We start from the raw sequence: 25,443 nt of genomic DNA, 5'->3' as shown, positions 1-25,443 counted from the left end.
GAGTTCTACTACTCTGAACGGTGCCCAGTAGTACAACGGGGCCTCAATTCTGGTCCCTACCATAACGACCAACCCAAGTCTCTAATGCAGCGATGCTCGGAGCTCAGCGGTTCAGGAGCCCAATTAGCAATCAACATTGCCCAGAAGACCCTACAGCAGTAGCTGGCTATTGTACTATAAACAGTATGACAGGCAAATATTTAACCAATATATAAAAAAATTCGCACAGCAAGTAAGTTAAGAACGTAGTGCAAGCTGATAACTTCATTAACAACATAGTAAAAGCATCCTGATTTAATTAACCACCAATCACCCAGTGTTTTAATATCATGTGCTGCAAGGAGCCGCAGGAGACACATTAGAGCCACGTACAGCTCCCGAGCCTCAGCTGGAGCCTCACGGAGCTAAAAACGTCTTTTCATCCCAAAACATCTTTGGGGACACAGGGTGCAGCACAGCGTCTGCATCTGTTCCAGTCCATGGCCTGTTCCTCTATTCAGCCCAGCCTGATCACGTCTCTGCGTACGATGGACACTGCTCATTGTAGGGAAGGTTTGTAGGATGTGAGCGCCTACCCCTCTAGGGCTGAAGCCGCCAGATATTATGAATACTGGCTTCTGTAAAGGGCTTGGTGCTCCGACAAAGAGCACTAGGCAAGTGAGGTGGGTTTCATTACCCTGATTACAGACGGTGAACCTATGGCACAGGGAGGTGAAGTGGCCATCTAGTCAGCAGTCGGCTTCTCAGTCTTACTGACCTTCATTATATCTGCATCATGTTCTTTGGCATTCTATCATCTGTTTGTCTTCTACAGGGTCCCCACCACTAATCTCTTCAAATGCAGCCAACCCCATACCTTGATTTTGCATCCTACTCTCCTCTTAACCCTGATCTACACCCCCAAGGTTGGCGTAACAGCTCTAACCCCTGGTGTAGATGTGGCCAGGTCAATGGAAGAATTCTTCTGTTGATCTAGTTACTGCTGCTCAGGGAGGTGGCTTGCTGCAAATAGACAGGAAAAACCCCTTCTATCACTGCAGGGCTGCACCTGCATAGTGCTGTAGTGCCCATAGCGCGGACACGCCGGTCTTCATTCCTCTGAGTCACTCCACTTTACACTCGCCATCTTTGGAGGAACTCTCCTCTCTACTGCTTCCAGCCTTCTGAGGTCTGCTTCAGGCCACAGAGGAGTGGGGAATCAAACCAGCGTGCTAACGTTTTCCACTTCAGTACCAAACCAGACTGTTTAGCCATCCACACTTGTGTGTCTGATTCCGTGCAGCACTTGTGGCGAAGGCTCACCAGCTTTGCACCTGATCTGGACAGAGCCACCGGGACTCAAGCTTCCTAGGTCCACACAAGATTCTACTTGCTCTGCAACTTCATCGCAGCTGCCTTTCAAGCACTTCCTGTAGCGCTCCCTTTCCAAGGCACAGCCACTCGGTCGTCTTGGCGTTTATTTTAAGCCCAAGGCAACGACACCGATTTTCCAAGTTAGTGAGGAGTATTCAATGCTGCAGAAACAAGAGCTGAAGAGGTGCCGGAACTATGGAAGGGACATTTTGATGGAGCTGACCCCGGCAGTTTGTCCAGGTGCAAGCATTCTAGACATGCCAGATGAACAGGAAAGCTTGCATGGCAGGAGAGATATCAGCACTGAGCCATGGTCAGAGGAAAAACAGCCTCTAATGTAGATGCACTTACTGGGTAATGAGGATCTAAAACAGTTTATTTTAATTCAGTGAGTTAACGGTTTAAGCACATCTGCATTAGAAGTTTGCTTTGATGATTAAGCTGGACCAGTTTAGTTATGCTGGTGAAAACAAAACCCACACGTGCACCCCACCCGAGAGCAGACCAGCTCTTAATCCACTAGCCTTTGCAAAGCACCAGACCCTTGAATGAACGCCGTTAGAGGAGTATTACGAAAGGAGGAGGCCACCTCATGTACAAAGCGCACAGTGACAACAAGGGGAGTATGGAAACAGAATTCCAGGAGATCACTCGCTCTCTTAAATGGGTTCCTGCTACAGCCACCTGCCCTCTTCCCCAGGCAGGACCCTATGCAGCTCTCAGGGTTCACCTATATAGGGATTAAAAGACCTGCGGCACAGCCATGGCTGGCCTGGGCTCATGGGGCAGGAAAAAAAGTCTGTGTAGATGTTCAACCCCAGAGGCTGAGCCAGAGCCAGCTGACCTGGGCCGGTCACAGGTTCTCTCTCAGTGTAGACATACTAACAAACAATGACTTAGGGCAGGGGTCGGCAACCTACAGCACGCGAGCTGATTTTTGATGGCACGCGGTGGCGGGCTGAGCCGCTCAGCCCACCACCGCTCTGGGGTCCCCGCTGCAGCCCCACTCCCCTTGCTTCCGGTTGGAGTTCCAGTGCAGGCCCCCTGCCAGACAGGGTCCAGGCCTCCGGCCCTGCTCAGCCCTACCCGCCACCAGCTCCACTCACCTCAGCTGCCGATCTGGGGTTCCCGCCACTGACCTCCTGCCAGCCGGGGTCTGGATCTCCAGCCTTGCTCAGCCTGCTTTCCGGCAAGCCACCTCGGGCTCTGCTCCAGGCCTTGGATCAGTGCTCTGCAGCCTCCCCGCTGTGGTCCCCCGTCCCCAGCCTGGGACAGTGAGGGTTGCACACGAGGGTGCAGCGCAGAACCCCCATTTTAAAATTGCTTACATCAGACCACACAGCATCTGGCCTTGTGCCTGCCTATTGCCATTTCCCCGCCCCCGAGAGTTGAAGGGAACATTTGACAAAATGGCAGCTCCTAAGAAAGCAAAGCTAGATGTCTGATCATTTCAGTCCGCTTGGACAGATGCATTTGGATTTATCGAAAAGGACTGTGCTATTTGTGCTGTTATAAAAGTGTTGTTTGTCGCACATCAAGTGTTCGACGACATTTTGAAACTAAGCACGAGACAACCTTGACGAAGCAGACAAGACAGAAATCGGTCAAAAAAGGCAGTAGCAGCCTATGAGAAGCAAAGCAGTGGTTTTAAAAGCTTAAGTGTAAGTAAAAAAAATCAAGCTATAGAAGGAAGTTACAAGATTGCACAGTGCATTGCAAAAACGGAAAGCCGTTTACAGATGGGGAATATATAAAAAAGTTTCTCAGCAGTTCAGAGATTTTGTTCCATGATTTGCTAAATAAAGATACAATCATATCTAGACTAAAACTGCCCACCTCTGCCAGAACAGTTGAGAGACGCATAAGTGAAATGGCAGAAGACATTAAGGAAAAGCAGACAACTGCATTGAAAGACACAACAGCAGTGTTTAGTGTTGCAGTTGATGAGAGCGTGGATATAAATGACGTTCCATGTTTGGCAGTTTGTTGCAAGATATTGTGCTTCTGATGAAATCCAAGAGGAACTTTGTTGCCTAAAACCCCCCTTTTTGTGCTATGCAGGGAAGATATACTGGAAAGTTTTGTAAACCATTTTGAAGAATGAGTTGACAACCTCAGAAAAAATAGTGTGTGACACAGGGCCGCCCAGAGGATTCCGGGGGCCTGGGGTCTTCGGCAGCAGGGGGCCCCGCTTCAGCAGTAATTCGGCGGCGGGGGGGTCCTTCCATTCCGGGACCCGCTGCCGAAGTGCCCCGAAGACCCGTGGCGGGGACCCCCTGCCGCCGAATTACTGCCAAAGCGGGACCCGCCGCCAAAGCGCAGCCCGGTCTTCGTCGGTAATTCGGCGGCGGGGCCCCCCCACTGCGGGTCTTCGGGGCACTTTGGCGGTGGGTCCCGGAACGGAAGGGCCCCCCGCCGCCGAATTACCGCCAAAGGCTGAGCTGAACTCAGCGGCGGGTCCCGTTTTGGCGGTAATTCACCAGTGGGGGGTCCTTCCGCCCCGGAGCGGAAGGACCCCCCCACCGGCGAAGACCGGAAGCGGAAGAAGCTCCTGGACCCAGCCCCGCGAGAGTTTTCCGGCCCCCCCCGGAGCGAGTGAAGGACCCAGCTCCAGGGTCCCCGAAAAACTCTTGTGGGGCCCCTGTGGGGCCTGGGGCAAATTGCCCCTCTTCCCCCCCGGCGGCCCTGGCGTGACAGATGGTGCTCCTGCCATGGTCGGAAAACAGAAGGGATTTGTAAAGTTACTTGAAGTTAAAATTGGCTGTCTGACAGTCAAATGTAACTATCATCCAATCAAGAAAACCTGTGTGCTAAAATGTCTAATTCAGAGCTTAATAATGTGATGAATACAGTGGTGAGAATTATGAGTTTCCTTGTTGCTCGATCTGCTTTGACTCAGACAATTTCAAACACTGCTAGAAGAGATGGACACTGCTTATAACGACATCCCACTTCACAGCAACATTCGGTGGCTAAGTCGTGGCAAGGTTTTGGTGCAAATTGTAAACAGTTTTGTGCTTTTTCTGACAAAAAGGCCTTGATTGCATCAAAACTACCCCGTACCGGATGATGACAAATGGCTGCGTTAGCTCCCGTAAGCTTCTAACGGGTATCACTGCTCACCTAAACAAACTCAACCTCGGTCTCCAGGGTACAGGGCAAACAGTCCTGGATCGTTATGAAGTCTGGAAAGCATTTGTTGTGAAACTCGCAGTTTTCCAGGGATATTCAAACTTCTTTCTGCTACTTGCGCTGTCAATGTCGATGAGATTGGAAAGTACATGCAAGAACGGGAATCAATTTTGAGAGACTTCAAGATTTCCAGCGATTTGGCCCAATGCTTTCTTTTCTAATTAAACCTGAAAAGTTCAACAAAAGCGACTTGGGTTTGTCTGTATTTCAGTGGATGGGTGTTGAAGATTTCGAAATGCAGCTCATTCAGTTAAAAAACACTCAGAATTGTGGACACCAAAGTTTGTGGATCTGCAGAGCGCACTTGAAGCTACTGAGAGAGATCATGGAGCCTGTATTCTGACCTGCTGGATGTCCCTGCCAGTGAAATTTAACTGTTTGAAGAAAATTGTGTTTGCAATGCTTTCAGCATTTGGATCCACATGCCTGTGTGAACAGGTATCATCATACATGAAACTGTCCCTCTCTGAGCCGGTTAACAACTGATCACTCAGAAGTCTGTGTGCAGCTTGAAGTATCCAAATACGTGCCAGACATTGGAAAACTCAGCAAGGAAAAGCAGGGCTGCTGGGGGGAGGGTGGGGGGCAGTGGGGCAATTAGCCCCAGGCCCCGCAGGGGCCCCACAAGAGTTTTTCGGGGGCCCTGGAGCGGGGTCCTTCACTTGCTCCAGGGGCCCCGGAAAACTCTCACAGGGTCCAGGCCCCCAGAGCTTCTTCAGCTCCGGGTCTTTGGCGGCAATTCGGTGGTGGGGACCCCCGGCCGCCGAAGACCCCAGGTCCCTGGAATCCTCTGGGCGGCCCTGAGGAAAAGCAAGGGAAAGTATCATACTAAACTGATTATTTAAAATAAAATCTGCATTTTAATTTAAAGCTTCTGAAACATTTTGAAAACCTTGTTTACTTTACATAGAACAGTAGTTTGGTTATATAATATATAGACTTATAGCGAGACCTTCTAAAAACATTAGAATGTATGGGCTTGGCTACACTTGCAAGTTGCAGCGCTGGTAGAGGCTTTCCAGCGCTGCAATTAGTAACCGTCCACACCTGCAAGGCACATCCAGCGCTGCAACTCCCTGGCTGCAGCGCTGGCTGTACACCTGGCCAGGTTGAGGTGTAGCGATTGCAGCGCTGGTAATCCAGCGCTGCTCATCAAGTGTGGACACACACCAGCGCTTTTATTGGCCTCCAGGGAATAAGGAGATATCCCAGAATGCTTTTAACTAAATTACTCTTTGTTTTGTTATGCAGCCTCTCTTTGTTTTGTTGTGAACTCCGATTGGAGCTCCGTTGAACTGCTTATCTAAAAAACAAAACACTGATCACAGCAAACAGGAGCTATCTGTACCTGGCTGTGAACGATCAAATGAGAGGCAAGCAGTTTGCTTGACAGAGAAACAGCATTGGATGCAGGCTGATGGCAATTAAGACTAAGGGCTCGCGAACATTTTGTGATTTTTAAATCCAGGGAAGCTAACACACAGTGTTGGCTCCAAAAATCCACTCTCTATCTTTCCCGCTCCCTGTCACAGTACACCACCCTGCACCCCCCTCTTTTGAAAAGCACGTTGTTGCCACTTGAATGCTGGGATAGCTGCCCATAATGCAGCACTCCCAACAGCGCTGTAAATGTGGCCACACACCAGCGCTGGCCCTGCACAGCTGCACGACCAGCGCTGTAACTCCCAGCGCTGCAACTTTCAAGTGTAGCCAAGCCCTTAGACTGGCATGCGAAGCCTTAAATTAGAGTGTATAAGTGAAGACTTGGCACAGCACTGCTGAAAGGTTGCCGACGCCTGACTTAGGGTCTCTGTCCAATGTGATGAGGGCCTGATGTGCTCATTACACTTGCTGCACTGGCCACTTGCAGTGGGAGGCACAGACTAAAGGCTAACGACCCAGGGTGACCCCATCGTCCACTGGCTGCCAGAGCAATTGAAATCTCATGGCCACTAAGGACCCCCACATTCCCAGAAGAATAAAAGACTGTCTGGTCTTTAGACATACAGGCACCAGAAAAGAAAAGGGGCAGGGAGAGAACCTTTGCATCACCCCTTAAACAGCACCGACTCGCAGTACTGATGCAGCTAAGCAGGGCTGATCTAGAGGGGAGACAAGGGGTTTAATACAGCAGCCAGAGGACCAATGACAACCCTACTCGCATGGGCCCCCTCCCTTCCAGGGAGGGAGAGGTTACAGTGCCTTTTGTCTGGGTGACCAGTTCAGACTGGTTTATAATTACATTAAGCTCCTGTGTTGTGGTGGTTTCCTGGTTACAAACCACTGCGCTCCTGGACAGGAGATTAGTCTGGCAATGCAGGTGGGACAGGACCAAATCATGGTTTAGGCCAGTGGTTCTCAGCCATGGGTCCATGGCCCCCTGGGGGCTGCAAGCAGGTTTCAAGGGGTCTGCCAAAATAAATCAGAAAGCAGGGCTACAACTGAAGCCTGAGCCACTTAGCTTTCCGAGGACCACTGTGGCATGGGCCCCAGGGAACTGCCCTGCTTGCTACCCACTGATGTCAGCCCCATGTGACACAGGTGGGCTGTGGAGTTTATAGCATGTTCAGGGGAGGGAGCACATCTGAAAGCTAAAGGCAGAGAACCTCTGGTTTAGACCATGATCCCAAGCCATCCTATATACCTGCAAAGCCCTAGGCTTGAGCAGTGTCTGAAGACAGGACTTGGTTCCATCTGCCAGACAGAGCACTGGGGACTCAGGAGTCCTGGATTCTTTTCCCAGCTCTGCCACTTGCCTGGTGGGTGACCTTGGGCAAGTCACTTCACTTGTGCTTTCAACTGTACCTCACCTTCCCCACTCATTTGAGAAATCATGGAGAGTGCTATATACAGGTAGGTATTGTTATGCCTGTTAGGCATGACTACAGCGTAGCTGCGACTGTTTTTCCTCATAGTGTAGATAGGACCCAATATGATAAGAGAAGCCTTTGAGAAGGCTTATTAGCAGGGGAAACTGGCTAACCAACTTTAACTTGAGATTCATTGTTAGTATCAGCAAAAACAATGAGGTGTCCTTGGGGCACCTTAGAGAGACTACAATTTATTTGGGCATAAGCTTTTGTGGGCTAGAACTCACTTCTTCAGATGAAGTGGGTTTTAGCCCACAAAAACTTATGCCCAAATAAATTTGTTAGTCTCCAAGGTGCCACAAGGACACCTTGTTGTTTTTATTGTTAATTAAAAGCAACCCCGACTCCTATGCAGTACAAAGCTAGTGCAGGCCAGACACGCCACCGGCACCTGCCCATTGCTTTGGGTATCATAGGACTGGAGGCAGCGTTCCCTCTCATTCCCCCCACCCATGTGTGCAATGAATTTTGTTACCTTCACCAATATGGAGGGGATGCGTGACAACAAAATTCACATGGTGGGGTGGTGCCCAGGGATTCCGAGTGTGGGAGGGGGCTCAGGGCTTGGACAGAGGGTTGGGGATTTGGGCTCTGAGGTGGGGCCAGGGATAAGGGGTTTGGGGTGCAGGCTGCCCCAGGGCTGGTGGGGGGGGAGAAGAGAACCAAAACGAAAGAACACACTCCAAGCACTCTCCTGCCACAGCAGCACTGGGACTGGGCAGAAGAGGCACCCCTCCCCCCAGCAGATCTGGGCCAAGGCTGGGTCCAGACCAGGGGAGGGGCACCCCAGCCATGGGAGGTTTGGACTGGAGTTGGGGCACCCCTCTCCCAACTGGGGAGGTTCCCTGAGCACCTGTACACAGGGTGCCTGGAGCCAGCCAGCAAAGGAAGCAGGCGCTTGGGGTGGCCAATGGAAAGGGGCAGCATGTCTGGGTCTTTGGCGGCGGGTTACTCCAACAGGGACTGAGGGAAGGACCCTCTGCCGAACTGACACCGAAGAACGAAATGGCATGGCTAAGCTGCCCCCGAAGTGTCGCAGATCGGGGCTCCCCCCCCCCCCCAGTTCGCCGCTTGGGGCAGCAAAAATGATGGAGCCGGCCCTGCCTGTACGGCCCTTAATAGGCTGCTGCACGGCCGTGCAGCTTCCAGAGAACTTAGCTTAGAAGTCATGTTAGCATGTGCATCACATCACTAGACTGAGACCAGATATGGCTGAAGTGTTTCATCCTTGTATGTAGATAGAGCCCAAATGGAACAGAGCCAGGTCATGACCTCTAAATTCAGGCTTCACTGTGTTGGAGAGGCCAGGGGCCAGCCCCCCCCCGCCACCATGGGAGAGGAGGCTGTTGGAGACAGCAGTTAGCACGGCATTCTCCCACCAAATGCATAAAAATGCTGCCGCTTTAAACAAAAAACAAGAGACTTTCAAGACTACTTGACAAACAGCAGGCCTGGCACTATGGTAATTTCTCTCAGGCTACTTATTAGAGAATGATGCATTAACACGCTCAGCCGAACCCTCCGGAGAGCAAGAAATTACACAGTGCCTTTTGTTGGTCCCCCTGCCGCCCATCACAATAGCACAACCCTCCTGTATGCTGTAATTAGCCTTCCAGCTCCAAAGATTTCATTAGAGGAGAGAGGGGCTCCTGCAGGCTCCTGATATTTACAGCGCTGTTAGCACGGCTCCGTCCCAGCACGAATTCTCTCCCAGGTCTGGTGGATTCCACTTAAAGCTTCTTGCTTCTCTGTAGGCATCAGAACTTCAAGCTTTTGGCAGGGCCCAGAAAGAGAGGAAGGAGCCAAAGTTGTGCTGTGTTGCACGACACTAGGGTTTTTGTTCTGGGTTTGCAAGGTGCCTGGCACCATGGGGTCCAAGCCTAGGACTAGTAATACAAATAGGACATCTCAGCAAGAGTAGCAGCTCTCCTCTAGGTTACTATAATCATGAGAGAGTCAGCCAGTGGCCTCCCACCTCGCAGGCTTTCAGATTAAACGTCATCTGCAGGTCATCCACCTCTCCTTACCAGGCTGGTAAGTTGCTTGCTGCACCTTACTAAGAGGTCAGGGCTTGCTGAACCCCTGGGGCTTCCTTCCAGGCAGCTATAGCCCAGGCGGCAACTTAGTGGCACAGCTCATCAACATGAAGACAGACAGCATCTCACCGGCCCCTCCAGCACCGAGCAGGCTCAGCCCCCTCTGCATGTTCTTCCCAGGCCAGAGCTGGAGGGAGTCTCCAGAGGTGCCACTCTGTTCCTGGTACCTGGTGAGGCCGGTCACCATAGTGAAGGTTTTAGGATGGGAGCTGCAGTCCCAGAGTGGATAGCTGATATCAGACAGTATGAAACCACTAGCCTTTGTGCAGCCTAGTGGTGACGGATAGCGTGATACAGGGGAGGGTGGCATCTTTACCTCCTTTTTTGAAACAGATGGGGAAATGTGAGGCAGGAGGAGATGAAGCAACCTGCCCAAGGTCACCCAGTAGAATCAGTAGCAGAGCTGGGAATAGGTCTCCTAAGCCCTAGTCTAGTGCTTTAACCACTCAGCCATGCTGCCTCCCATGCTGTTGCTCAGAGGCCTTGGGTGCATGTTAGATGAAGTTATTTCTGAGCCCGGAACAGAGACCCCATGCCATTCAACAGCCAGTCAGCCCGCCCTTTAAAACCTACTGAAAACGCATTATACTGAGCTTGGAGACACTGCTCTAACCCCCCATCTCTCGCTTGGGTGGCATACCCAGGTCAAGAGATCTCCTCCAGGGGAGGAGCAGCACATGACAGGCTATCAGGGCACTGGGCATGTGTGGGGGGGCTCTATGCTGCTCCCCCTTGCAGCTGGGGGTGTGAGGAGCATGGCAGGATGGAAAGAAGCTGTACCACTGCAAGAGACAATTGAGAATTGTGCCAGCCAGCAGCATAGGCAGAAGCCAGGCAACAAAAGGGGATTTAAGTCCACCTGTGCCTTCACACCCTCCCCTCTGGGCTGGGTTGTCTGTGCTCTGTCTCTCAGGAGATGCAGCACCAAATCTGCCCCATAATACGGGTGCGAGGTAGGATTTCTCCAACCCTGCACTGCCACAGAACATCCCCTTGTTCGAGGCGTTGTAACGACCTAGATCAGACTTGAGCTGCCATGAGATGGGGAAACTCTGCTGACTCAAGCCATTATCACTTCCCCTGGAAGTGCTCCTGCTCTTGAAGGGGGAATGGTTTTTACACCTGCTGCTCAGAACGGGCACATGTGGGTGCACAGATGTCCTGCGCATCTGCTCCTCCCCGCAAGAGCGAGCCCAGAATCACACCTGGACAGCAAGTGGCAGCTGCAGTCCTCTTGGGAATCTCACAAGCAGGCAGCTCTATACGGGCTGCCCAGCTTAATGGGACCTGCCAACAGGCTTCTACTGCCATGATGGATTCACTAAATACCTCCGATATTGCTGGTTTATCAATACTAGTGCGCTCACCCCCCAGTGCTCAGGGTGTCGTACAAGAGCAACGTCACCCATTTAATACACACAACAGGAAAAAAAAACGAGAGTCCAAGTCGAACAGACAAACCACAAAAGCCAAACCACGTGGGAGAGTCTGCAAATGCTCTCTCTCCTCACTACTGAAAGCAGACATTTAACTAAGCTCCATTAAAGGACAACATTGTAGTCAGGAGATGACCTAACTCAGTGTGTACTCAAGCAAAGAGCAGAAACCAGAGAGACCTCGGAAAGCCGCCTGCCCAGTTCCATTCCAAATCACCGGGGTCACTCACCAGTTTCCAGGGGCTTTTTATGTGAAAAAGCCGAGCCCATTAAGTCACATGTTAGTGCAAACAGGCCAAGGCTAAGAACGCAGCACGTGATCACATACTGAGCACATGGCTCTTCAAACCACAGCAAGCCACAAGCCCATTTCTGACCCAGAGGTAGCTACAGAATGAGGGAGTTCAACCCTGCTTTGTTCTGGTGAGATTTTAAGATAAATAAATTCCAGTGATTCCCTCTCACACCCCCTCCCCTAAGCAGAGGAACATTATCTTGCTGTGAAAGACGGAACTGGCTTTTTAAAAATAAAGTTTACACATTGTATTTAACAAGCATCTTCCCCGTCACAGTTCAAGAGCTTGTCTATGCTGTTTCTTTACTGTTTTAACTGCATTTGAGACAAGTATGGAGTAAGCCAGCAGTTCTCAACAGGGGGTCTGCAGCCCCCTGGGGGTCCACAAATCCTTTCTGGGGGCCACGGAGCCCCACAGCTAAAACCCCGAGCCCAAGCACCTCCTGATCCCTGGTGCCCCCTGTGGGGTTGAAACTAGGAGCAGCAGAGCTGAATTCCTGAACCCCAGTGCTCCCCACAGGGCAGAAGCCCTGAGCCCATGGGAAGAGTTGGGGGTCATTGCTCCCCCCACCCACGCCACCTCTTCTCCCAGCCCCCTGGCCGGGTCAGAGGCAGGAAGCCAGAGGCAGAGTAGTGAGGCAGCTGCTGCCCTAGCTTCTGCCATGGGGCAGGCAGATGCAGGGTTCCCTCATCTCCAGCTACTGCTGGGGGCTGAAGCTGCTCCTCAGCTCCCAGCCACTTTTGCTTATGCAGCTGCTAAGAGCCGCCTCGGCAGGGGACCCAGCTCAGTGGCTGGCAGAGCCCTCTGGGAACAGAGACCACAGGGGAGCTCCCTCGGCACCCAGCCCCCAGCTACCCCCCGCCCTGCACCCTGAGCTACCCCCCCGCCCTCACACAGCCCCCAGCTACCCATCTCCCTGAGCAGTTTTCAAACTTTTTGAACTGAGCTGCCCACTTTGAGTTCTAATTTTTGGTTACGCCCCACCCCCCCAATCCCCACTGCTCAGACAAGCTGGCTGGCCTGCTGCGGTGAGTGGTGGGGGGGGGGGGGGAGAAGAGAGATGGCGCTCCCTCCCCAGACCACACTCTGGAACTGGCTCAAGCCCTGCTAGCTCCTGAGCCTCTCTCCCCCTCCCCCGCCAAAAGAGTCCTGAATGCCCCCCTGGGCCTTGGAGTTTTTAAATAGCCTGTTGTGGGGGGCCTCAGAAATGGAAAGGTTGAGCTTCTCACCCCACCCCCCGCCCCAGTTTAAGGTGTACCTCCCTGTAGAATGGATGCAGGGTTACACTAGTCTAAAAAGGTGCTGTATAGCAACATACTTTCCATGCTATTTGAGAGAGAGTATTTTTATTTCTCACAATATTTGGGTCAGTGCGACCACCTCCCCTTCCCCTCCCCGTGCCCAGTGTGTTTAAATTAGGCCTAAAGCTCATGGAAATGAGATTTTCAAAAAAAACAACCCAATTTAATTAATAGAATCTCAGGGTTGGAAGGGAGCTCAGGAGGTATCTAGTCCAACCCCCTGCTCAAGGCAGGACTAATCCCCAGAAAGATTTTTACCCTAGTTCCCTAAATGGCCCCCTCAAGGATTGAACTAACAACCCTACATGTAGCAGGCCAACGCTCAAACCACTGAGCTAAGGGGGGAGGTGGAGGTTGTGAAAAACAAAGAAGATACCAGGCTACTTACAATGGCCTCTTCCAGACTGCAGGCCAGTTTCAATGGTTGGTTTTGCCGAGTTGTTGCAGTTTCCCTAGCAAGGTGCACAAAGGCAGGGCGGGGGGGGGGGGGGAGCTTCCAGCTGACAGCACCAGTGTTCCAAAATATTTGTCCAGTCTAAAATCCACAAGCTTGGGGATTTTTTTATTTTTTTTTTTAAACAGGGGTGGGTAGGGAAGAGACTGATTGGAAGTGCAGAGGAAGCCAGGGACTTTATCTACCCTAGGGAGCATCTCCCTGAATTCATGTTTTCCCCCTTCTGGTCACTGGTGGGGGGGAGGGAAGCATGTGGCTGAACTGTTAGAGAGAAAACAGTTCCATGAAAAACAGGCAAGATCCGTTTGCAACCTGGCCTTGCAGCCCACCTGCTGGGTTTTCTCTGAATCGGAACAAACATGCTGTCAGGCTTGATAAACTGGCTTCTTGCAAGAGTGAGAAGTACTAATGCTGGCGAAGAGCCAGATTTCCCCATTGCTTTGAATGCAAGTCTCTCATCTGCCACCCACCTCCAGACAGGGGGTGGCACCCTGACCTCCTGGCCTCACTCAGGAATCTGGAATAAAAATCAAAAAACAAAGCTGAGGGGAGCGGAGCGGTGGTGGAAGAGAAGAGAGACAGGTTAGATGCCTTGATCAGATCACTTTTCAGCCCAGAAACACTCCAGATTAGCACCCAAGTGTCTCAGGCGGGAGTGTGGGTTGGGCAGGAGGGAGACTTTGGAAAGTCTTGTCTCTTGGTTGCTTTCCACCTCCTGCTGCTTCACCACATTCTCCCCAAACTGCTCCCTGGTGTGTGGGTTTCAGAGGGCTGGGAGTTAAGAGACAACTGGTTAAAGGTCAAGGAGCTTTTACACAGCCCAGCGGCCTGCCCGGCTTGTGCCTTTCCCAATGGAAACAATGCGGCTTTTGTCAAGGGATCCCCAGAGATGGGGGTTATTCCGTAGCAGGGCGGGTAGCGCTGAGCAGCAGGGTTGCAGAAAGAGCTGTGACAGGGTCCTTGGACAGAAAACCGAAGCTGTTTTAATGAGACGATACAGTGTACAGAACAAAGGCGCAGCTACAGCCGTAAGACGAGCTTTCCTCTGCTTGTTCGGCTTTCGTTAGCAATGCAGGGAACTTCATTCATTTTTTGAGAGGCCTGAACAGTGATATTGGAAACCCAAACCTGAGCATCAGCTCTCCCAGCAACCCGGACCCCTAATAGTGTGGGGCAGGTGGAGAGGGGAGCAGAAGAGATGCACAGTTTATGGTGTAGTTACCACTCTAGTCCTTAGTCCCAGAAAATGTATGTAAATACATGCCCCACCCCCAGCTTGCATTTTTGCCAAATTCTGGCAGGGGGGAGGGGGAGTTGGACATTGGCTGTGCAAAGTCAGCCAGCCCAGAGAAAGAGGAAACATTCCAGAGCCAAGAATGCCTTCAGGGGAAGGCTCCCCCCCATCCTGCCTGCCAACTCCAGGGCCTCGGTAGTTCTAAGTGCTATTCCCTTGGCTGAAGCTAAGCTCCAGCCCAATTTCCCCCTGCCCCCCATTAAACTTGATATTCCTTCCCTCAGCCCCTACAGCAGTGGCTCTCAACCCCCTTGTGGCCCATGGGCCACTTGCAGCCCAGTAGGCACATAGCTATGGCCCATGTGACATCCTCAGGGCCACACAGGTGGCATACATATTGCGTGGATGTGGCTCCCATAACCGAGCTGCATACGCAGCCCACAATGGTAAATAGGTCGAGAACCACTGCTTTACGGGGAGTGTGACAGGGAAGTGGATGTCCAGGCTTCAGCCTCACATGAAGCCACCACTATGCTCCTCCAGAGCTCCAGCTGAAGTCCCCCCCACCAGAAGATGGAGATTCAGGCTCAAGATCTCCCGATCCAAGAGATGGGTACAAGAACTGCAGGGGCATCTTTGTACATCACAGGGGAGCAGAGCGCACAGGCTGCTTGTCTGCAGTTCCCTTTTAAGAGCTGGGCTGTGAACTGACGCATCTAAAACAAGGGCAGGACCATCCTAGGCTACTCAGCTGTCCCTTCTAGGGCTTCTTTTTTGCTCATCAGGAATAGCTTCTTGTGCACTTCAGCATCCAAGAAGGTGGGGGGAGGGTGTTCCCTCCTGACAAGGCACAAAGCATGAGATTGTGGGTTCTGGGTATGCTTTCTGGTGTGTCCCGAGGCACTGTACCAAGAATAACCCATATTTAGAAGTCACACACCTTCCTCCAGCACATATGGAAGAGAAAAGCAGCCAAATGAAAATTGGAGATTCCTTATAATATAGGCATTGTCCTTCGGACACCGTCATGCTGGACCTGCATAGGTATCAAAATAAAAGCTGTATGGCTCTTACTGGTGCACCCACACAGAGGGGTGAGGTAACTGGAGACACAGATGCGCGACTTAAAGGGGGAAGAGAAGACATCAACTTGCCTAAGCTTGAGAACTTGGGACAGCAGAGCTCACCAAGCGAGTTTACTGCACGGTCTGAACACACAGAGCCAAGATGCAAATGGAAGGATGAGCACCCAATGCCAACCGAGTTCCATTCTCTACCACCTTGAGGTACCAGCTTCTCTTACAGCTGCAGAGCTTTTCTCGGCTGCAATCCATCCTCCACCATTGCCCAGGTAGGATGACTAACACAGTGAGTCTGCGGTTCTAGCACATACCATTCATTTAACAGTGAACGCCCAGCAAATGCTGCCCTTAGCAAAGATCCTACACAAAGAGCTGTTTGTCCTTTCTCCCTCCCCCCACCCAGCCATGCCCAGAAGATGGTGAACCATTTCAAAGGGGCCTGTAACTCATTAGTTTGCCTTTGGCAGGCAGTTGGGAACGTCGCACTACATAGCAGGCTCTCACAATGATTAGACATTCTGCATATTCAAATCTACCGTTTGTTTCCACAGGACTGTACCTCAGCTGCAAACCAATGGACCAGGAGACAGCACCTGAGACGGAGGTCAGTAGATCTAGGAGTTGGAAACCACCGCCTGCCTCATCAGAAGGTCTGCTTGGGAAAGCAGGACAGAACAGGGACAGAGTAATACACCAATGGTGCACATGTAACACCAACAGACCACGGTCGTCGGTGGGCGGGATTGAACCTGGGACCTCTGGAGCTAAATGCATGAGCCTTTATTGCATGAGCTAAAAGCCACACGGCCCTTAGCAGCTGTAGAGCAGACTCATTCTCTCTTCCCCCCACCCCCCCAAGTGGTCTTGGTGCCCTTATATGGGACAGAGCAACAAAGATTCATACCACCTGAATGCCAGAGCTTTGCCAACCTAACTCCTGGTGTAATCCTGGCTAGGTCAATGGGGGGAGGAGGAGAAGAGAAAAGAGAACCACACTTCTCCTGTGGATTAAACTACAGTGATGGAAAAACCTCCCCATCTCTGTAGGAAGCATCTACATGACAGTGCTACTGCTGCAGTGCCATAGCACTCAGCATAGCCAGGGCCTCTGTGTCTGACACTTCCTGGGTGACAGCAACTCATGTGCCACTGGGGTTTTGAGATGCAAAAGGCAATAATACAGTTGGAGGTCACTGACATGACAACCTGGTACTCAGCTGTGAATTTCTATTTGAAATAGTACTAAGCCTCTTCCCATAATTGTACTACAAATTTGCAAGACAGCAGAGTAAGTGACAGGTGTGTGGGGAGAGAAGTGAAGTGACTAATGACTGCTTTAGAGTGCAGTTGAATAGCAATAAATAGCTAAACCATCTTATTACTCAACAGATCTGCTCCCTGTGCATTTTTGAGACACATCTGCTGACTTTACTGACAAAGAACCATTTGCTACTGCTTTTTACTCCCGCTGGCCCTGCAGAACCAATACAGCTACAGGCGAATAAGCTGCATTCTGTTCATCATGCATCAAACAAAACTGGTGGGTAAGTGCCAACTGCAAAAAAAAACAAACAAAAAAAACACTACACACACACACACACACTTACTTCCTGGCAATTGTAGGCAAGCCTCAAAGTGCCCAGCTTGACCCTCAAATCTCAGGTGGAGTCTGCAGGGCTGATATTTTACACAAAAATCCACCCTGTGTTATCTGAACAGGTGTGTAACATTTAACTGTGGACCACTAAGATAACAGAGCTTTACAAATTCAGTCATTTTTCAGTTTATGAAAGCATGAACTCAGATCAATAATATTTTTATTTATGAATAATGGTACCTAGTCTAAGACTCTCTATAAAAGTTTCCTGAGGCTTCATTTAAAAAAAAAAATGCAGCCATTTTAAAAAGGTGGACTTTTTGCTGAATTGTTTGTTCCTGTTCTAGTGTGGAAAATAGATGGACACTTTCTTGCCAAGCTTTGTACTGGAGGATTTTGAAAGACAGATGCTGGCAGGGGAGACTAGTGCCTAGCACAAGTAACATGCTCTAGGGAAATGAGCAAAAGGGACGGGAGGCAGGAGGTCAGGAGTGCTACATTCACCTACAATGACTGCACTGGCCTCAGTTCTATGCTGTATTTAAAAAGCACTGTACAGCATTACTTATGCTTGAGGAATAGGCGAAGATCACTGACCGACACTGGTCCAATAAAAGACATTACTTCACCTACCTTGGGACCAACACAGCCACTACGACGCTGCAAACAGTGACACACCCACGATTACACAGCAGAGTCCACATCTGAGCTGAGTTCTTACACCCAGGTCTGTGTCTCATGCCCCATCTGCCAGTCCACGCCACCAGCTCCATGCAAGTGGCTTGACCTTTTTCACCTCCGTTTCCAAATCTCTAAAAAACGGGGATAATATTCAACTCCTCTCTATGTAGCTGAGCACGCCTTAAAATGCATCAGATTTCACCCTTGGCAGGTATCAGAGGGGTAGCCGTGTTAGTCTGGATCTGTAAAAGCAGCAAAGAGTCCTGTGGCACCTTATAGACTAACAGACATATTGGAGCATGAGCTTTCGTGGGTGAATCCCCACTGCGTCGGAAAGGCAGGTATTCACTAGCTGTTTTTTAGCTGCCTTGCTCAGACAGTCCTTTCTACTTAGCCAATCAAGCAACAAATTGTAGGAAAGCCACCAAAATTAGGGTTTGACTTTACCTTTCTCTAGCACCTTTTGGTGGATCCCAAAGCCCCTTACAAACACCTAATTCAACACAGACACCCCTGCGAGGTCTGTATTAAGCACACAGAAAATAAGGATGAAGTGAAAGACAGCCCATAAGGTCTGTTTTCACAGGTGCTGAGCACATCCAGCGCCCACTGTCTTGAACTGGAGTTTAAGCACTCAACACCTCTGAAGATAAATCAGGTCTTAAGTGAGTTGTCTGTGGCCAAAGCTTGGGACAGACTCCAGGGAGTTCTGACTCCCAGCCACCTCCTATCCTCTTATCAATGTTAGCCAAGACTTTAGAGATTTTAAGGGCACTGGCTGGGCTTTTCAGAAGAGCCCCGGAAGCAGGGCACCCACACCTCAGTGGCCAGCTAACTCTTCCGCTGCTTTGGAAACCCAGGCTTAAGTCTTTGTTCACTCTGAAGACATTGAAAAGTCTGAGCTTTGTCATGACTTCAACAGTCCATTCCCCATCTGTGCCAGGGATTTGCATTCCTTCCTCCACCCCCCAGGTTAGTGCAGGGGAGCCCTAATTTAGAGGCTCCAAAGATCCCAAAGGCCACACCGTTTTCATCTACTTTGAGTGAATCAGGACAGAAGCACCCGTATGACTGTTTCTCCCTTGACAATGATTTAAAGATTTCACCCAGGGAAGTTTCACAGGCAATGCATGCCCCCAACGGACAGTTCAGTCTCCCCCCTAACACCCAGGTGGAGGCAGCCCATGCTTTATTCCAGAAAAATAGGAGGATGCCTGATGGCATTTGCTTTTTTTGCCTGAATCCCTCAATTAAACTTCTGGGGTTGGGACATTTCAAAGTCCCATAGTCCATGCGGCTCACTTTCCCTGTCCGTCACCTAGGCTGCTACATGGTTAAGCTTTTCCAGAGCAGCAGACAGTCATTCAGACACAGGATCCTCACAGAAATCATTGGCATGAAAAAGAAAAAAAAATTCACCACGCTCCAATACTCAGACTTGAAAGTGGTTACAGGTTAAAGTGACTTAAATGGAGTCTGAAGCCAGCCAAAAGCCGTACAGCCCAAGCGCAGAAAGCATCCAGCTTTCAACTCACTCAGGGCTGTTTTACCTGGAGTGCTTCATAAAGCCCTTTGGGATTCCGCAGCCCAGATACTCACCAGCCTGGCGTATGCACTGTCTGGCTTTGTTCTGGGCCATTTCCAAGAGAGACGGGGCTTTTCCTACTCCCCCTCCCATGCTGCATGCGGAAAACAAAAGTTGTGATTCAACCCACTCCTCCAGCCTATTGATCTGTGTGGCAACCCAACAGGAAAGTAACCCTGATGGTTCCTCGTCACCCCTGGGGTCTGGGCTGCAGAGATGTTTATCCCAGGAAACACTGCAGGATATAGCTGGCCTTTCCCCAGCATGTGCTAAAAGCTCTGCTTGCAGACTGCTGACTTAGCAAAAGCTGTCAGTCCTGTTTTACTGCCTCTTACCCATCTCCTACGAGGAGACGAAACCTCTGAAGGCCCATTAGTTTGTTTCCTTGCCGCACACACTTAAGTTACGACTCCATACGCTGCTGTGGCAGGTGAATGCTGGTACCGATCGGTTTCAATGGAAGCCTAGATACAGCGTGAATTATTTGTGGTGTTCTGACCTATTTACCGGCTGAAAGGCGGCATTCATTCAAACGCAGAGTCCCTGGAGCACACCCAAGTCATCCTGACTTGTGGCAGGAGCGAATACACAGCTCCTCTCACTGGGTGCGCATCTGCTAAGCAAGGGAAGTGTTGCAGGGACTTCGTTCTTACAGTCCTAGCACAGCTGCTCTCGACTGAATTACTACAGTGCACCCCATCCCTATGGTTAGGCCAGAGCACTCTACGGTTCCTGAAGCATCCTTCCTATAAGGGCCAGCACTGAGGCGGCAGGCAGGGCCTTTGTAGTTTCTAAAGACATGGTGCAAAACTGGTACAGCTGCAACACCTGTAGACTCTGACAGCACCAGACAGTTGCATTGGTTTTAACTAGACATGAGCTAGAAACCTTGGCCCAGAGGTTGCAAGCAATGTTTGAAAGCCACATGCGGCGGGTGCTGTGTTGTACTGCATTCCAAGACCTTTCTGCATAGCGTAGACAACCCCTAGCTGCAGTGATGAGCTACCAAAATACTAACAACCGGTTCCCTCCTCCTCACCCCATGAGGGGTCATGCCCCCCCCCGGGGGACTCCTGCCCCATCCAACCCCCCCATGTTCCTTGACAGCCCCCCCCGACCCATGCCCTATCCACCCCCTTTCCCTGTCCTCTGACTGCCCCTTGCCACCCCATCCAACCCCTTCTCTCATTCCTAATGGCACCCAGGGACCCCTGCACCATCCAACCACCCCTTCTCTCTATCCCCTGACTGTCCCTGGAATCCCTACCCCTAACTGCCCCTCACCGCCCATCCAACCCCTGCTCCTTCCTGACTGCCACCCCGGGAACCTTGCCCCCCTTAAATCCCCCTGTTCCCTGCCCTCTGACTGCCCTGACACTAATCCACCCCCCCAACTCCCCTGCCCTCTTCCAACACCCCCTCCCTGCTCCCTTACCATGCTGCCTGGTGGGGGACTGGAGCCGCGCCGCCTGCCCGCCCGGACCCGGCAGCAGGAACTGCGCCACCCACCCGCCCGGACCCGGCGGAGGCTGGGCAGGAACCCCGCTGCCCAGCCTGAGGTTGCAGCTGGACCCTGGGGGCAGGAGCCGCGCCACCCGACCCCAGAGTCTCGCCGGGATCGCCGCCTGGAGCCCTCCTCCCGCTGGCACCCCCGCCCCAGCTCACCTGGTGGAAGTGCTGCTTCTTCTCAGCCCTCCCAGGCTTCCCGCGCGAACAGCTGATTCGCGGGAAGCTGGGGAGGGGGAGGAGAAGCCGGAGGAGCTTCGGATGAGGAGGCGGAGTGAGGTGAGCTGGGGCTGGGGGAAGGGCAGGGAGCTGCTAGAGTTTTAGTTAAATTTAAAAGCCCTTTTGGAACTAGTTGTTCCTCCAGGAACAACCGGTTCTAAAGGGGGCTTCTAAATTTAACAACCGGTTCGCGCGATCTGGTGCGAACCAGCTGCAGCTCACCACTGCCTAGCTGTCTTGCATATAGCCCCGCTAACATGACGTCACCTGTACTCTGCATGCAGCTGAGCCAGTTTCAACATAGGGGTATTTCAGGAAATGGCGGCATTAGGTATCTTGTTGGTGCACACATGCAGAACCTGCATCGTAATAAAACACCAGCCCAAAAAAGGTATCCAAAAGGGAAGGACCCTTCCTACTAATCAGACACAGTTCTCCATTCACCCACATCCCCATCCCTTGGGGATCTTACCTTTATCTGCCAGCGAGAGCGTGCTGTTAAAGTACTGCTCCTCTACAGTCCACGCGGTGTCATTGGCCTTGTTGGACACGCCGCAAGAGCCAACACAGCTCACTTTGATAGCTAGAAGAAAAAAATGCACATCTACATCAATACTGCAATAGAGTTTTCAGTTGTCTTCCCAGGCCAGTCAAATAAATTCCATCTTGGGTCTCATCCCGCTGCCTCCTGTGGGCTCTCCTCCTCCACTGAGACACAGCCAATTTACCTTTAAGTAGAGCATCCATGCACTAGTTGCTGTGACAGTGCCCCTTTTACACACACACACACACACACACACACACACACACACACACACACACACACGAGAAGAGAGGTCAGTGGCTCTCAGTTCAAAGGGTATTTTCTCCCTTTACTCAAAAGTTATTGCTCTAAATGCAGCCTCTCTCCCCAGCAAGCCAGGGCATTCTCTAAGCTAGTCTCATCACAAGCCTCTGGGTAAGATTTTTCAACATCATCTAGGAGCTCAAACCTCCTAGAAAAGTCAGTGGGACTTGGAGGGGGCCTTTGAAACTTTTATCCCGTCTCCCATTTCTCTCCGGCTCCCCTCTTTTTCTGTTCAACTAATCCTCCTCAAACACACCCACACCAGGTAACTTGTGGTTTCAGCCTCAATTCCTGTGCACAGGCAGAGCAACCACTGATCCAAAGGTGGGTCGTTCTCAGCCCCAGAAGGACCCGTTAATGCAGCGAAGGGAGCAGAGAGCTGCAAGAGCTCCACAACCTTTGAACACCTCAGGGAAAAGGGCTTTGTCTCCTGTCGTTTGACGAGAGCCAGATGCACCAAGCCCACCAATAGCTCCCTCTGCCCCTGCACAGCAAGGTCAGGTCACACACTAACCTAGCAGTCATATGAAGAACGGAGAACCTGGGACACCATCTGGCCTACCCGTTCTCAAAGGGGCAGCAACGTCACTCGCTCAGCAGGACACAAAGCCAAACTGTTTAGGGGACGGGAGCCGAGATGGTCTGTATAGGTACTGACAGAACTCACTGTCCTATCTGAGCATCTCACTAACATTAGTGGATTTTACTCTCACCACACACCTACGGGAGGAGGGGGGAAGGGTTGCAGAGATGGGCAATTGAAGCACAGGTAGCTGAAGAAACATCAAGGTCACGCAGGGACTCTATGGGAGAGCAAGGAACTGAACCTGGGTCCAAGCCCACTCCAACAGCCTAGCTGCTAGAGCAAAGTCACCCACCAACTGCACTGTCTATTTTGTGATCCACACAGGGTCCAAATTCATGGGGGCTCCCCCAAGGTCACAGGCCGGTGTCCTTCTCCTTGCCCCACCGAGGGGCCACCAACCACCTGCAGCAACGCTCGCTGCCCCTGCACTGCAGGCCTAATCCCAGCCCAGAAGGGAGGCTGAGGTGGGTGGGCTTGAGCAAGTGGCATTGTGACCCTGGAGCCCAGTTTGAACCAACTGGGGAGCGGGAGGAGGAAGAGAATCAGGGCCAGCCCCGTGGGACAGGAGTTGCCACTGGAGGGAGTGTGCAGGATGGGCTTGCTCTCCACCCCCCACCTCCCTGAGGCCACCTGTCTGCACCTGGCCTATGACCCCCCCCCCCCCAAACCTTCCCACCACCCAGGAAATGCTGCATTACACCATCCTTCCCACCCTGGTGGTTCCGAAATCACAAACCTTCCCTTTCTAGGAGGGAAAGGGAGTAGGGGTGGAAAAGTCTCATGCAGGCAGGTTAACGTTCAGCACAGCACCAGGCAGGATGGCTGGCCAGGCTAAGCAGTGCAGCCACACAGAAAGTGGAGTCGGGAAGGAGCCTGGGTCCAACTGGTAGTGCCTCACACCATGCCCCAGGGCAGAGCTTTTTATGACCTTTTCACCCAAGGCAGAAATCCTCTTTTGCTAGGCTGCGGGGAGGGAACGTTGAGAATTCTTGGGGGCAGTAAGAATGACTGAACGCTGCAATTAGAACGAGGAGTCATTGTGGCACCTTAGAGACTAAAATTTATTTGGGCATACGCTTTTGTGGGCTAAAACCCACTTCACGGGATGCATGCAGTGGAAAATACAGAAGGAAGGTCTATATCCAGACAGAACATGAAAAAATGGGTGTTGTCATACCAACTCTAACGAGACTAGACTATTAATGCCACAAGGACTCCCTGTTCATTTTGCTGATACAGACTAACACGGCTACCACTCTGAAATCTGCAATTCTGGTGTCTTGAAAAGCACTTTGGAGGGGGGAGGGAATTTTCCTCACTGCTGATCCCTTACGGCTCACTCACACGCCAACAGTTCAGATGGCCGGAAGACAGTTCCCTGGCAAGCGAAGTAAGCGGCTGGTGTTTACCTTGGCCTCTTGAAACAAAGGCTGGTGCTTTGTGCCTTTTGTAAAGAGTTTTCGTCAAGTCAAGGGCCATTGTGTGGAGTTTCAGGAAGGGCTGATCAGACACTAGGGCAGTATATGCTGAACCCCTCCCTCTCACCCATAGGGTTTATGGATGGGCCTATGTAGGGAGTAGACCCTGGGCTTTACCACACAGCTATGACTGGCCCAATTTGGTGTTTAGTACATACCAATTGATCTCACACACCCCTCAAATCCTGGAAGGAAGTAACCATGCTGGAGACATTCTCCTCAACAGGATTCTAGAAGAACAGCTTCACTTGTTCACAGCTACGCTCGGAAGTCCCCAGCTGCACTAAGGACGTAACTTGATCTTTCCCAGATTATAGTATAATTAGATCCATGTTTCTAGACCAAGCTTCTGGGCAGTATCTCTGAGATCAGAGACTCTTTAAACCAAAACATTTTCACTTTGGGCTTTTGGTGGTAATGCCTTCTGGGCTGCTCTGACAGAAGGCATCAGGCAGAGCAGTTAGTCCTGCAAAGTCATAACGGAGCTGGAGTCAAAATATGGCTTTATATCCTGAACCATGGAGAGAGAGACAGACAGATGTAAAACTAGCCTGTTACACAGAGACTGTCCTCCTACAGTGGGAGCGCTACCTCTCTGCTGGGTGGAAGGGTGGGCATGTAGACCCTGATACAAGCTGATGGGACCAGGGTCCTCTCCTGGTTCTCCTCTGGTTCCCTGGCAGCAACTTTAGTGCTTTTTTGGGGTCCTCATCCTCCCCCACTCTGAGGCTTCCAAAGCTTCCACAGGGTTCCTCCTTTGGCAGCCTCTCTGGGTGACCCACTGATTCGAAGTAACTGAAGCCACTAAGTATCTGACTCAGATCTACCCAGCCCTACCTGAGGTGTCTCCCTTGTGAAAGTAGAATGAATTATATTGTAAAAATAAGACTGGATTAAAGAAATGCTGTACTTTAAGCAGAAAAATGTTGAAATATAGGTGTCAGGAAAAGAAACATTAAGGCATAAAAACAAACAATGAGCCCACTTGAGTTAATGGTGAAACATTAACCAGAGATTGGTAAAACTTAATTTCCTTACTAACTGTGCATGTCTAGCCCAGGTAAACTTATCAGATTCTGCTCCCTGTGCCCTTAAGTTTGTGCCCTTATCTGTATAAATAAGATAGTATCAGAGGGGTCGCCGTGTTAGTCTGGATCTGTAAAAGCAGCAAAGAGTCCTGTAGCACCTTATAGACTAAAAGACGTATTGGAACATGAGCTTTCGTGGGTGAATACCCACTTTGTTGGATGCATGCATAAATAAGATAATGTGAGCACCATGCAAGACACAAACTATCTCGGTGTTATTAGCAGAGTGCTGTGCTAATAAAACAGTGGTCTGAAACTGAGTCCTGAGTCTAACTTTGACACCCTCCATCCAATCTTGCATCTAAACCTGCCTCAGACATCTCCTAGCCAGGGGGGGAAGTCTCGTCATCTTCACTCATCTTGGCCTAAACTTACTCCCCTTCCACTGTTGTGATCCCACCATCCTCCCTGCCACGCAGGCCCATAACCTGGGAGTTCTCCTCAGCTCCTCCTCACACAGCAAAGCAAGCAGTGTCCAGATCTTGCTATAAGATTTTGGACCATGCAGCTTGATTTCTCAGCCAGGCTCTTCAACATTCACC

General features: G+C 51.1%; 1 protein-coding gene across 1 annotated transcript in view; it reads right to left on the bottom strand.

Moving 5' to 3' along the window:
- ARRDC1 (arrestin domain containing 1) overlaps positions 1-25,443 on the bottom strand; it is a 70,316-nt gene that overhangs the window by 21,135 nt on the left and 23,738 nt on the right. Inside the window, exon 2 of the mRNA XM_044992871.1 lies at positions 21,375-21,485. Within this exon, the coding sequence (XP_044848806.1) occupies positions 21,375-21,485 (111 nt within the window). The remainder of the gene's footprint in view (positions 1-21,374; positions 21,486-25,443) is intronic.

The sequence above is a fragment of the Mauremys mutica genome, chromosome 18 (assembly GCF_020497125.1).
Source record: "Mauremys mutica isolate MM-2020 ecotype Southern chromosome 18, ASM2049712v1, whole genome shotgun sequence".
NCBI lineage: Eukaryota > Metazoa > Chordata > Testudines > Geoemydidae > Mauremys > Mauremys mutica.
The sequence above is the reverse complement of the archived record's forward strand: the minus strand, read 5'-3'. Positions and strand labels throughout refer to the sequence as shown.